Raw genomic sequence first — 14,993 nt, 5'->3', positions numbered from 1 at the left:
GTTTCTTTAGCAGGCATGTTTGTGTGTGTGTGTTATTCACGCCCCCATTCTAATTTACTGCACCGTGACACCCTTTGATCGTGATGACAGCTGTCTTGCACTTTTATTCTGCTCACAAATTACAGCAGCCATCATGTTTTATGTGTTAGGGGGACACGAATGGGAGTGTGAGGGGGAAATGTATAAGGTGGGATGCGAGAACACTTTAGGGTCTTGTCGTATTGCCACACTGTCTCTACAGCACACAAAGAACATAAAAAAAAAAAAAGAAAAAGAGACCTTGACCTTTACGGCAATTTCCACACAAATCATGTCAAGAGCAATAAGTACATTCTTCCATTCCCTTTCACTCAGCGGCTGCTATCTGCTTCAGTGGATCACTAAACAACATTAGTGTCTGTTGTGTACCAGCATCGGAGTTTAATCAGTGACATTCTGTCGGCACATCAGCAAAGCCAGAGAAGGCACTCAGTATTAACGCTTACCTTATTAGTATTATTGTTGTTGTTGTTGTTATTACTATTGCCCCTTATGGATCAATTGTAAAGCAGAACACTTTACAAGGAAAAAGCTAGAGTGCACAAAAAAATAACCTACTTAGTGCATTTAATGAGTGGGAGGGTGTACATAAGGTTCCCTCTGCTGTTTATGCTTCTCCTTCAGTGAATGGGTTTGTCAGGATAGGAAACCTAAACCTGAGGAAAAGTCGGTCTGTAATACTGGTCCGATCCCATTGGTCCAACACTGGGCATTCCCAAGCTTTCCCGTGTTGACGTTGAAGATAAATAGCCCATTACATCAGAGGAAAGAGTACAGACTCTTTCACAGCCTGATTACCAACACTTTAATTAGGTGGAAGCGGTGCTCATATTTAGAGCGCTAACTCTGTGCTTTTTGATTAACGAGATGAGTTTCCTGATCAATTCACTCTTTGTACTTTTTAATTCTGCATCCGAGGTGGCGCCAGGAGAGCCGTTCACAGCCGGGGCGGTGCCAAAGCCTCTGAATACCGTCCGCACCAAATCAACAACACATGTGGCATTTAATGCGTGGTAAAGAAACCACACCCTCCCCGCCAGTTGAGCTAATCCAGTGCCTACACTACACAACCAAAAGTACTGAAACAAAAGACCAAATACACAAAAAAGGCAGTTTATCTCATTGTTTTTTAATGGACTCAGGTTCACCCTTGTCTTTGATCTTTGCAATAGGCAGCAGGAATGCCAGGGCACTCCGTCCACAGGTGGTTTCTAGTAAGTGGTTTGTCTTTGTGATCTCTTCTTGAAGGCCTTCCAGTTCATCCCAGAGGTGTTCTGTGGCGCTGAGGTCAGGACTCTGAGCAGGCGATGGACTATTTTCAAATGCTTTTCTCCCTGAACCATCATTGCACTGCCAGGCTTGTGCCAGGTGTGTTGCCAAGTTGGCATCCATGTGGGTAGTACACAAAAAAACCATACACACATATATATGACTACTAATGCATGTGTGACCTCTAAAGTATATGATCATCCCACAAAGTAAAGCCATAAGATCGTTAAAATACAACCCAAGAGTTTATTTTTCATAAATAGTCCAAAAAAAATCTTACAGAATAACAGACAATACATTTTAACCAAAGTTTTTTTTATCCGTTTTAAAAATGGCAATAAAATTCACAATTTATTTTTTCGTGCCCCACATCTGTTCTTCCAGCTTTTCATACAACTAGAGCACTCGAAGCTAGAGCCACACACACACACATATATACATATATATATATATATATATATATATATATATATATATAATTCTTAATTTTTAATCGCCCAATTTATGTGCACAGCAGGAGTTTGTACATCAGTGCTTACAATGAGAGTTAAATGAACAGTAAAACATACAGTACCATTTACAGTCATTCTACAGTATATGTAAGATTAAATATTGATCACTTTTCATGTATGCATCATTCCCATCATTCGGTCCTTTATATGCTTCCAAATTGAGACGGTTTCTCTGTAATTTAGCAATCGTGAGACTCTAACCGACAGGAAACAAAAGCAAAAATATGAAGATGTTAACATTGTTTCCAGAATGCAGTTTGACTATACATTTCCTCATCTATAAAGCCAATGTACTCACTAGACATTTCTGCACTTGGTTATAAAGTAATTATACACCATTATGTCTCCAACAATCTCTAATTCGTTCTACAGAAAATGAAAGAGCCCATCTGATATTTTATCCAAGGCTAGGAGTGTGGAAATGTTTAAAAAGTTTATAAAGCTTTTCAAGTAATATACATGCCCATTAAACATTTACAGATTTGAAAATGACGGTCAGAGTGCCCTTTTATTTCCCACTTCTCATCTCAATTTTGTGTGAAACTTTGTCCTTGTATGGAAAAAAAAAAGAGCCATGTCTGGTTTAGAAATGGAAAAAGTATTTAATGTAGACTATGTTGTGATCAATTAATAGTACTGAAGTTACCTAACATATCTATAGAAAGGGAAAATGGTCTGACAGCTCCGTTCCCTTCATTTCGTATCTGCTAATATGGCTGGATACATCAGAAACATATTTGTGATTCTTTACGTGGTTGACAAGGTCAGAACTCTACCATCTGGGTGTCATTGTGCTGCTACTATATTGTTTTAAAATGTCATAATCACTACGTTTTACTGTCTATTTCGGAGCTACTCTCGTTGCAAGCAGAACGGAGGGTACATTGAGAGATGTGCCCTGTGGAAAAGGCTGGATAGTACAGGTATGTGAGTAATGCACTTGAACCAATGAAAGGAAATTCAACAAAGCAGGCAAAAGCAGAGATAAAACGATCTGTCTTTTTCAATGACACTTTCATTTCTCTCTCTCACACAAGCTTCACAGAGAAGCAAATTTGTTTTGGGGGGAGAGGGGTTAAAAATCCCCGAACAAAACCGAATCTGATGCAGCTCTAGTCTTCACCCTGTGAGTTCTACACAACCAGAGAAATCCCTCCGAGAAAAATGCTAAAACAACAATCACCATAATTTATTTACAATATATTAAACTGTAATGCAAAATTACTATAACAAGTGGTCATTTGTTCAATAAGGAAAATAAACACAAACTATTTTGAAAGCTAGAATGGATAATAAAGTTATATATATTAATGTGTACAACTAGTAATGTTATTCCGATTTGCACCCATGGATTTTTAATTGTTATTTTTGACCTTTTGGGGTTTCTTTTTTGCCTTAGTGTCTGAGCTGCATTCAAAAGCACGATCATCTACAATCTCACTTTTAATAATAAAAGTTAATATTGAATGCATAGAAAAAGAAGTCATAGCAGTGGACCTTTTTAGGATAGTGTCGAAAACACAGGTCTATAAAGAAACCAGTTCAGTAATCTCAATCTAAACGCTTAGGTTCCCATGCTATATCCCAGGGAAAGGTGTGCTGTATTCGAGCAGACCACTAAATTAGTTCAAGTTACTGTATAAATACCATAATGGAGCCGAGGAATTTAGATGTTTACAAATGGAAACTAATTTTCAGCAAAAACCTTGAACACATTCGATCGTACTGGATTTTAAGACCAAAATATGGTCACATGCTTTAAAGAAACTCAAAGGATTTCATCAGAGACGGTTCTCTCAGGTACTGTATTAGCACGTCATTCACCAAGTCCTGTCTAATGAGTTGTATACAATAGGCAACTGTCATATCTTTACATTTCTATGGGAGATGGTCAAAAGTCATCCGTTATCCAGTATGGAGCCACCATAGAAAGTGGAGAAACATTGAAAATAATCACTACAAATGCACTGTACCCAAGATCAAGTACATTCCCTTTGGAAAGATGAATGAGACAGACAAGAGAAAAGAAGGGGGGAAATACACATATATTTATATAAAACTGAGCCAAAGATTCTTACCAAAACCGTTACTGCAAGTACCTAGACAATTTAGTTGAAACAACACGGGAAACAAGGCCTCGTTCACAAATCACACCAGAAAAATTGCAATTTCATTTCCGTCACTGCAGTTCTCTCCCAATCACACACAATTAAAATTGGAGGAAGGAAGCAAAAACAAGATCATGTTTTTCCACCGCTGTTTTAAATTGTTTTCTCCAGTTGCTGTAACAGAAAGAAATATTAAAAGCAAAACAAGGAAAGTTTTTTGTTTTTTTTGCAATCCGTTAAATTATCAGCCGTTGCATGAAAGAGAATTTCAGAACAGCAGCTTTGAACACAAACCGCAAACTACTTTCATCAATGGCACTTATCCTCAGTGCTCCTTTTATTTATTTCATCTCTCAACGACTTGAGCACTCAAAGACAAAAACAAGGAACAGAGTACAGTGCAGGCGTACTTGCAACAAAGGCATTTTGGTATCTTTTTGTTTTTACGGTGCAGCTAAACAAAGGTTCACGTTAACGCAGACTAAAATCAGCTCTTTGGCCCAGTCGCAAGCGTGATGGAGGAGGCCAGCAGCAGTTTAGCCAAGTGGAGGTTTTTCCTCGCAACCTCAGAGAAGACGGTGATTATTGTTCACAGGTCAGAGTGCTTCGGGCAAAGGCAGCTAAAGGGATCAGATTCAAGCGCCTCGTTCGGGAGGTGGGGGTAAAGCAGGCGGATTTCAAACTTCGGGAAACAAGCGCACGCATCACAGCCGACAAACGGGCCCGAGCTTTCAGCCCTTGCACGGATCGTTCCTAGCACATCGGGATCTCCAAGCGGTCCAGAGCTGTAACGCAGCCGCAATCCACTCTGCGCCCAACAGCCAACATGTTCTCCATTTCATTTTTTTCAACAGTTGTTCGTTTTCTTTCTATATATCCAGACGAGGGAGCGTGCCGAGATCTCGTTCCAGAACCGGGGCACTGGTCCGTCCGGTGGCCTGTGAGTGGTTGTCACGTCTGTGCAAGCATGCGAGTCCGAGTGTGAGGGTGCGTTGTGTGTGTTGCGTGTGTGTGTGTGTGTGTGTGTGTGTGTGTGGGGGTGGTGCTGGTGGGCCGGGGGGGCGCATTATGCCGTGGTTTCGGGAAGCTTGGATTCGCCGTCGCTGTCGTTCAGATAGCTGCGTCTTGAGTAGCGGGAGCGATAGGAGCTGAGATTGGAGCCTTCGTCGTCCTCCTCATCGGACCTGTCGACATCGAAGCGTCTTCGGTACGAGGGGGGGCTGGGGAGAGAAAATAGATTGGAATTTAAAATCAATGAACAAATAAACTGAATCCAAACAATTCCTTCGAGTCCCACACTTTTTTTCCATTTCAATTTTACATTAATGCCATTTTAAAGCTATTTTCTAACCAATGTCAAGAATTTAAAAAAGACTTCAAAGGGAAACCAACAAACAATCACTAGAGATTTATAATCTTTTTATTATTACTAATACATCTGCAGAAAGATTCTGATGGATTGCCAATATAAAAGTATTCTTAAGTGGCAACATTTTCAAAAGAGGGAGATATGGGAAGGGCAGTAAAATTCTCAAGGTCAGAATGCTTCTCTTTCAGATTGGACTACAGCTAATGTGAAAGACGACAGATTCCTCAGCTGGGAACAAACAGACAAACACAAATGTTAAACTGTTGACGTAGCTGTTCATTCAGAACATGCCTTGCTTTGTTAAGATTCCAGGAACCGAGGCCACCTTCGATTTTCTTGGAATCTCAAAAATGGTTTGCTTACCATGAAAGCATGTTTTTTTTTTTTTAAACACATCAGGACTCTCATACCTTAACAAGCCGACTTAAAGAGGAAGGAGACAGATTTGGGAGCCAGCAGATTAAAGTAGAGAGAGGTATAGATTGCTTGGCATCAGGGTTTTGTTGACGTCAATCCCCAACATCCATATATGCTTTGTGCGCACAGTGATGATCTCGTTTAATTAAGTTTAAACCACTTCACAAGGCTCGGAAAACAATCTATACTGGTCTTGCTTAATTGTCTGCACCAGAGCTTTCATTTGCTTTGGCTTTTTGCCGTGGAGCTATAAATCACACCGGCATTTCGGTTAATGTTAGTAATAACACCCACATGCATTTCACTTCCCACTTCACTTGCTTCAGTGCATTGTACGGTTCAAACGAACACACAAGTCTTTTCTTTGCATTTGTCCCCCTACTGACACCAGCAGCTTCACAGCTACGGCAGGGAAAGAGACAGCGCTGTATAGCCCACATAGATGTACAACACCTGTAGCGCTCTCGGTACTACTGATGTATCACACATGCATTAGCAACTTAAAGGGCCTTCTCTACGGTAGTACAAACACACACATCATACCACACTTGCGATGGGAAATTCAACCTCAAACTCATACCAGAACAACTTCATTTGTGCATGTTGTCTCAGTTAGTAGTCTTACAGTGATTTAAGTCAAAGGAGTAGAGTACAAATCCAGATCACAGACAGTACTGGACCATTTCTGGATTAGTTAGTCGCACGCCATGCTTTTACCACGCTGCACTCTGAGACGGGCATCACCTACTGACAGCGCTAGTCACTCTCGGGTCTGTAGAGGTACTTCATCATCAGACTGTCCACTTTCTTCTTCCTTTTCTTATCATCTTTCCTGGACGCGGGTCGCTCCTCGCCCGTGGGGGGTTCCTTTGTCTCTTCGGAGCCTGATATGGCTTGGCGAGGGCCTTTCTTGATGCTGTTGGAGCTTCGGTAGGAGACAGTGGACCCTCCTGAGCTGCTGGAGGAAGAGGAGGACTCTGACGATTCGGATTCAGAAGAGGAAGACGAGTCGGTTTCCCTTTTCTTGGATTTCTTCTTGGACTTCTTAGATTTCTTCTTGGAGGAGCTCTTCCTCTTGCGCTGGTCCTCCGAGGAGCTGTCCGACTCAGAGCTCCTGCTCTTCTTCTTCTTGCTCTTGCCCTTCTTGCTGCTCCGGCTACTCCTGGTACTGCAGCTGCTGACCGGACGGGCGAAGTCCATGGCAGAGGCCGAACGTCTCAGGCTGGAGGAGGCCGAGGAGGATGGGCGATCCAGCTGTACGCTTTTCACGCTACGGACGCTCTTCCGGTCATCCTCGTCATCGTCCTTCTCCCCGGCATCATCATCCTCCCCCCCATCGGAGTCGGGGTCCAGGCTCTTGCGCTTGAACTTGATGGGTTTGTAGCTAAGGACCTCGTTGATGGCTGCCTCCAGATCTGGGTCCAGGTAGTTGCGGTGCCCGACTGGTTTGACGTCGGTGGTGTCAGGCTGCGTCTCATCCGACACCGAGGATTTGGGCTGGGGAGGCACGGAGAAGCTGCGGCCCAGCGAGTGGGGACTGTAGGCGGAGGAACGGCCCTCGCTGAAGGCTATACTCAAGGAATCGTCATCAAACTCGCTCAGCCGGCTCCGGGAGAGTGACAGCCTGGACTCGGCCCGGCTCGTAGCACTGGGGCTGCGGGCTCCGGATCGCCGGCTCAGACCAGGGCTCGTGGACGACCCGAAGGGATCGCTGCGGCTATCGTCCAGCCGTGACAGGCTATGGCGCATGCTGAGCGGGCTGGACAAGCCGAAGCTGAGGGTCGACTTCGCATCGTCGTCCACGTCCTTCCCACGCCTGACAGAGGCCCGGCTGGCGGGGCCGGAGACAAGGGACTCCTTGTCGAAGTCGGGGCTCACGATGGACCATCGCCTGTCCAGCCCTTTCCTGGCCCGGCTGGTGGCCTCCGAGTAGGCCTGCGATACCACCGAGCTCCTGTCGTCCAGGTCGTCGGCCTGGGATTTCTTCCAGGAGCTCACAGAGTAGGTGTCGTCTTGGTTGTCCGCCGCTGAGTTGCGTTTGGGTTTTCGGAACGACCTGTCTTGGGAATCGGAGTGCTCCTTCAGCGTGCTGAAGAGCGAGCTCTCATCCCCGGTGCCACCGATGGAGTCCTTGAGGTTGGCACGTTTCCTATAGCTGAGAGAACTCATGACCGACACCGGCCTGCTCTGCTCTACCTCTTTGCCTTCTTTGCTACTTTCTTTCCACTCCTTGCCCTCCTTCCACTCCTTCCCTTCTTTGGCGTCTACATTTACGGCATATCTGAAGGGTGGAAGGGCAGGAGGATCGGGGGAGGCGGGAATGGGGACAGCGAGGAAAGATGGATGAAGGGAGGAGGAAAAACGAAAGAAGGAAAAAAGAAGAGATGAATGGATTGCATAAGAAGACAGATGAGTGACACGAATGAGATGACAGATGAGAAGACTAAGATGATAAATAATATGATGGGGATAAAATGCAATTCAGGAGTAAAATGATTTTGCTTAATGCTACAACTGCAAGGAAGTCTAACTCGTGCCTTTAGTCTTTATGCATAAAGCGCAGTATTCCTGAAATAAATAAATAAAACTCTTAATGAATTTCTGATTAACCAGTCGGGTGTTCATCAACAATTACAGGACAAATGTAACACCTCATTTTAATCTCCCGTACCATTTAACAAAATCAAATTCAAACCGTCAGTATAATGAGTTCTGGATGACTAAACAAGCGGAAGAGATGGAAGATAAATCAATTTTAATACACTTGATGCAATACAGGAATCTGAAGTCATTGATTTTGAGAGGCTTGGTATTGACTCTTCAGACCCCCCCTCACTTACAAAGGAAAGTGGAGGTCACTGCAGCCAAACGTAACTCTGGACAATTCACCCCTGGTTTGGCAAAAGGACAACAACACGGGAATACTGCAGCTGTAAAAGCTGACTGGCTTAGGTGCAATCAAAAGCTTATCCCCGCTGGCACAGGAGGTTAAGATTTCAATTTTTGCGGTCAGTTGTAAAACCACACACAAAAGAAAGGAAAGCGAAACGGATTTAAAAAAGGAAGAAAAGTTTGAAAGAATGTGGAAAAAGACGGTACAGTAAATCTTCTCACAAGAAGACAAACGTAGGGCAATCTTAGCTGTCAGCAAACAGGCGGATCCATTAATCTCCTGCACAGGGAGGCAGGTAGGCATGCCAGCTGGCTACAGGGCACGTCAATAAAGCTGTCAGCAGCTGCTTCTTTTTACAGCTTCCTGTCATGAAATTTGTGACAATGGGGAGAATGGGTAGCAGATTATCACTGAAATAGCCATCCTTCAGCCTTCCCAAGGTAATCTGCATTTAAAAGATTTTTTTAACATGCTGCTGGAGTTTCTGATGCTATTTGACTATGGCGAATGGAGACTAGAGGCTCAGCCAGTAAATGCCTCAGCTCGGAGTGCGCGCTGGGAACTATAGTACAGGCAGCGCTGGTTCTGAACGGGAATACGTCACGCTCATCCTACAGAGCAGCGTGCAATTTGCAGAGGTCTGCTAGGTGGCTGGACTGCGTGCGGTCCCTGAGGACGCATGCATCTTGGTCCACACATGCCATCTAGATCTCTTCAGGTTTAATCCGGTGTCACAGCAGTGACCCAAGGCCATTAACAGTTACAGGTTCCGCAGTCGAAGGGTGGAAATAAATAAATACAAAATAAAACTTGAAACTGCAGGTGAAGTGAAGAGAGGTGAGGAAGGCCAATCACAGGGGAGAGGGCCAGCCCTGCTCCTGAAACGTCCCACTGACCTGGAGCTCTTCAAGCTGCCGTCGTCCGATAGGTTTTTGGTGGAGCCTTTGTTTTTCGACAGCCACGATTTGACGCCATCGACGCGATCCTCCACTTCCGAATCGGTCTCGGAATCATCCCCGCTGAGAGGAGGGGACGGGAGGGGGAAAGGTCAGACAGCGAGAGGAAGCGTAATTGAAATAAAGTTAGATGGTGGTCAGAGCAGAGGAGAGCAGAGGAGAGAGAGAGAGAGAGAGAACGAGCAGAGGAGAGAGAGTACAAACAATGGATGATGAATCACCCACAAAACCTGCAGAAACTGTTTATTATTGTTCTGTTAATACCATTATAAATATCACAGCCTTGTCTTGCAGTTAGTTAGAACCGTGCGTTGTCGGAAGCACAAGGGAACAGCCGCGTTTCATCTATTACATTTTGAAAGGCACACTCGGGTTAGGGCAATGCATGGGGGGAAAAGAAGATAAACAAATGCGCCACAAAAATAAAAAATAAAACAATTTCATTTTATTCATTATGCTGCGCTTTTATTTCGAGACAAACTGCATCCAAAAACAGACACAAAGCTCGCATGCAGGTTGGGAATAGAAGCCTGCGCTGCTTAAATAGTCTATAGGCACACGCCAATCCACAAAGGAAAAAGGCAAATATAAAGCCGTTATAAAGGATGTCGCCACAACTTAATACTTCAAAGAAAGCGAAGTGGCATACCTCAATTTAAAGAGCAATAGTTTTAGCCGGTCTTCAAACTAGGTGGGGTGCACTACGGCATCAACACCTACAGCTACACAGTCATGGTTGAATTGTGCTTGTGAACTAAATCAAGAGGTTTTGGTCACAAGAGTGGTGATAACTAATTGTGAATCAGGGGGAAATCATAGGTTAATTCAGAAAGGTAGAAAGTGATTAAAAAAAAAAATGTTCTTTGATCTTTCACAGTACGCCGTCCGCAAATTAATGCTCACCGACAACATGAATAGCCATTTGGCAACAGGCCACTCGTAAACACAAATATGTACCTGACTACTTCCCTCCCCCTCGAAAGCACATAATGGCCGATAATGGGCCGGTAAGCAGGGAGTCATCCTTGCAGAGTAGGATGCAAATCGTTCTTTTGAAGCTATAATTAAGTCTGCACACCAAGCTGGGGCTATCAAAGCAACTCGGGCAATTCAGAGCGGTATTGTGGAAAACCGTCCTGGGGTAGTAAATAGGAGCTGCAGTAAATACAGGATGAAAGGAGACTCGGCGCATCAGGGCCCCACACCTCCCTCCCTCCAGTTGTCATAGTTGTGTTTTTCCACATATTAATTCTCGGCTTTGAGGTCCAGCTTAGGCAGTGAAGATTATACCCGACTCTCCCCATCACTAAAGATCAGTCCTGCCCATTTACTGTGCTGCAGGTACCGACATACAAAAGAAAAGAAAAAATAAATCGCTGTTTTGTTTGCACATTCTCTCTCAGGGATTATAACTTTCAGGATACGCAGTTAATGTGTGACAATGGGAAAGGGGGACTTTTTGAGTTTGAGTTAACACAACCACAAATAAAAGGAATAGGAGAATTAAATAATGAATTGAAGAATTAGACAATACAAAAGGTACTCCTTCAAATATCTTCCATCCACACTAAACAACCAGTTATTATCCACTGGGCTGGCCACAAAACCTGACGGACAGCGGAGAGATGCAGACTACATCCACGTGTCCTCTGAAATGTGGAAGCGGGACAGGATATGCAATTTGCAACATTGTGAATCCCACGGATGAATTTAGGGGTACCTTAGTAACCTCATTGACATCACGTATTCACTCAGCAACCAAGGGAGTCAACATCGACAAGAGAGTATTTGATTTAGAAAAACTATAGACAAGTTTTCCCAACTGGCCGTCTCCAGAGCATTTTGTTATCGCAGAGTAAACGACTTTAGTATTATTCTAATTAAAGCCATTGAGGGAGTAAATCTCTCCCTATCAATGCCCACCCACCACAGGCAGCCGCCTCTTGGGGGATCAAAGCCATATCTATGACACTGCCTAGACTGCAGTAGCTGTACTCAACTCGCACCACCTCTAATTGATAGGGGCGCTACAATGCGCTAAATCTTTATAAAGTCAAGCAGCTAATCAACAAAAGGTGTGCATGCAACAGTTCATGGGAAAGTGATTGCAGACCTTTGCTGCAAGTGAAACCTGCGCTCAGTGATTACAGATTGCTTTTTAAGCTTTTTTTAAGCCATCCCTTTTGTGCTCGGTGTTGTGTCCCGAGCATTTCACATCTGTGCCAGAACTGCTCACCTCGACGACGCTGGGCTCCGTTTTGACGCATGGCCTATTTAAACACACACTCCCGGCTACTAATTAACCAAGGTGACCACATAATGTGCTGAAAAGACGACAGCCCCCGAAAATGAACCGCAGTAGCTTCTCGTTACCTGACACTCTCTGCAGGCAGTGCCTCCAAGCCTGGGAAAGACACAAAGGTGATGGCTTTTTACAGCAGCGATAATAAAAAGACGGCTCCCATGAACAAACTTGTAAGGGAAACCAAGGGATGGCGGAGGTTTGTAATCGAGTGCTTTACACTTTGTGTCACACACAATTTATGTCCTTGGCTGCGTACCATTAGTTAAGCGGTTCTGAAACCCAAGGGAGCAAACAAACAGAGGCTCTGCAGAGGAGACATTAATTGTCTGTGACAATTGGGTTCCACTGGCTGTATATCTCTGTTGCACACTATTACATTTATCATTAGTTTCTATGGATTCCCCTTTTTCCCCTCTTCCTCTCTCTTGCATCTTCAGTGGCTTGGCACAAGTTTTTTTTCTCTCGTATATAAAATGACCAAAATGATTAGGTAGGGAGGTTTTCTCCTACAGGAAAACAAACAACAAAAAAACAATACGCAACAACAGTAACAAAAAATACAATTACCTTCTCAAAAGAGAGAAGACTAGCTAGAATAGCACTTCATAGGAGGCCGTGTTCCTGCAGCTGGCTTATTCAAGGGAAGGCAGGTTTTTGTTTCCGTGCACTTTTTGAGGTGTGGGCGGCACACCGGAGAGAGCCTCTGAAATCCCTCGAACAAGTATGTGTTCAGGGCCCTGTCTTGTTCAGTCTGAACTTCATTTCAGAAAAAATCTACTGGCATAATCACACTTATTCTAACTTTACTGCAAATTTCAGAAGTTTTATAACTGCAGTGAATCTGCAAACACGTCTTTATCAAAGACACCAGTGGGAATTCATTTACTATTATTAATATTTGACTAATGCCATTATGCGAGGCAGCTAATGCTGAAAATCACATTATAAACGAGGGGTAATAATAATCAGTTGCGAAAGTGCAGTAGGATTTTGATTATCAGAATTATTACTTTTCTACGCTTCATACCTGAAGTAAACAAACCCATTGTTCCATTTCAGAGCCGCCAGTGGGAATTTCACAAGCATCTCTAAAGTGTTTATTATTGTCATTATTATTATTATGATTTCCCCTACTCCTTCACCCAAGGCAACTCACACAAAAGCAATTCCATTAAAAACATACACACTGTCCACAAATCACATTAATCTCGTGATCATTATGAATAGTTTCACAAGCCTCGTACCTGCAGTAAAGAACAAACAACTGCTCTACCACAAACGCCAGCGCGAGTTTGTCGATCAATCACTCCAACCACTCCTTCACAGATTCGTCATTGATCCCAGAAGACTTAAGCTAGCACAAGAATCTGAGGAGCCCATGTTTGTGAGAAAGAAGCACAAAGTAGCGCAGTTTAGACCTGGCTGGGCAGTCTCATCGCTAAGCCATTACGTGCGTTTCCCCCCCGGCTACCAAGCATCAAAATTAAAATTTCAAGATGCAGAGCTGGATGAGTTCCACTTGAGAGTAAAAAATAATAAAACCCTAATCTTCAATGATCTGTAGTACAGAATAAATGACAGCAGCGGTGCTTTTCAGGATTTGCACAGTAAAATCTATAATTGATTCGGAGCAGGTGTAAAATCAAAGAAGCCGTCCTTCTTTGCCAAGTCAAAAATAAATAAATAAATACATACATGTTTTCCTCCTGTTGAGGCGCACACATAGATCTGCATCACTTTAAAACAGTAAGTTACTGGCTTCAACAATCAGAGCCTGTTTTAATGATACGATTAAGTCATTCTTTGCCTCCTGTAGATCATACGCAAGAATAACAGCAAGATCAGAACAGCTTATTAAAGAATGGTGCCAGGGGATAACTTACTTTTCATCTTGTAGAGAGACTTGGAACATACTGTGTGTGGATTTAGAAATATAAATATACACATATGTATAGATAGGTAAGGTTTGAAAAATAGATGAGATGTATTATTGATCTCCGGATCAACTGGGAGCCGTTATACACAAGGACTGACCCATTTATTTATCTGCCAAACCTACAAAAAGCGCAGAGGTACTTGTCAAATTCTACAAATCTCGTTGCTGTAATGCAGAGTAATTGATTTACAAATATATAAAATAAATAAATATATATATATAAGCATACTTACTCACTTTGTTCATGTGATACAAAACACTGACACATTGGCTATTACTTCTCCTATTCTATATACTTTGACAAACACCTTTAATATGAGGAGAAAGGGGGTTTCGTTAGGTTAAAGGCAGCAATTTGTCAGATTCATGCGTACGGAATAGCTTATGTCACCATGCAGCGTAGTTTAATACATATCTAGGAAAAAATCTGTTACGGGTTAACGGACATGCCCGGGACAAAAACGCAGTATCAGGACCTTGCAGTTTCCCACTGACCATGTGTGGTGCCTAATTATCTTCATTAGAAAGGTTACAAACCATGGGAGACTATTAGACTCATCTTGCCTCCTTTAGTTTCTTCAGGCGGTTTCTTTAAGGAACCCAGAGATCCAACGACATAGCTGGGTAATGTGGTCCAGACCCCACAACTCTGTGTAAACTGCCTCACCATTAACAGCATGACTCCCAGGAAGAACAAGTCTTTTTGGGATTATATACACACACAAATCAAATTAAGTTTAGGCTAGTCTAGTCCTGCTGCAAGATCTCGTAGATACTGCACCTTCACCCAACGAAGGTCAATGGATGTTTAAAAAAAAAAAGAGGGATAACAAATTAGTACAAAGACAGGAAAATAAACGGGCGCATGGTCCAATCCTCACGTTTTATTCTTTCGTTTCTGATACTTTGTCACCATGTCTTGTAAACTGGAGATGGAAGTCGGGTGAAAGAGGCAAACAAGAAAAAAAGAAAAGGAGATATAAGTGAGAAAAATAGTCATAAGGAAACACAAAATGACAAAACCCAAATAAGGCAACAGAAAATGAAAAATCAAGTGATGCACTTCTGAATTTCACAAGAACCTTTTTCCCCGAATGGACGATGGAACCAGTTCTGAGTACAGACACCAGTTACGATTACACTGCTTTACGTGACTGGCGATTTGTTCTCGAAAATCCCAGTCACAAGG

At 43.1% G+C, this 14,993-nt stretch overlaps 1 protein-coding gene across 13 annotated transcripts in view; it reads right to left on the bottom strand.

Moving 5' to 3' along the window:
• Positions 1-1,534: 1,534 nt before the first annotated feature.
• Positions 1,535-14,993, bottom strand: part of LOC136717898 (unconventional myosin-XVIIIa) — a 111,814-nt gene continuing 98,355 nt past the window's right edge. For 5 of the 13 annotated variants that reach the window (XM_066695456.1, XM_066695459.1, XM_066695461.1 and 2 more), the window contains 4 exons: positions 14,686-14,730; positions 9,504-9,626; positions 6,463-7,995; positions 5,015-5,148 (listed from right to left, as the gene is read on the bottom strand). In XM_066695456.1, coding sequence (XP_066551553.1) covers positions 6,471-7,995; positions 9,504-9,626; positions 14,686-14,730 — 1,693 coding nt within the window. In that variant the 3' untranslated portion in view covers positions 5,015-5,148; positions 6,463-6,470. Of the gene's footprint in view, positions 5,149-6,458; positions 7,996-9,503; positions 9,627-14,685; positions 14,731-14,993 lie in introns of all 13 variants that reach the window. The other 8 variants (XM_066695465.1, XM_066695467.1, XM_066695466.1 and 5 more) reach the window with 6 other exon arrangements.

This window comes from Amia ocellicauda, chromosome 22 (genome assembly GCF_036373705.1).
Source record: "Amia ocellicauda isolate fAmiCal2 chromosome 22, fAmiCal2.hap1, whole genome shotgun sequence".
NCBI classification, from domain to species: Eukaryota; Metazoa; Chordata; class Actinopteri; order Amiiformes; family Amiidae; genus Amia; species Amia ocellicauda.
This window is presented reverse-complemented; position numbering and strand designations above follow the sequence as displayed.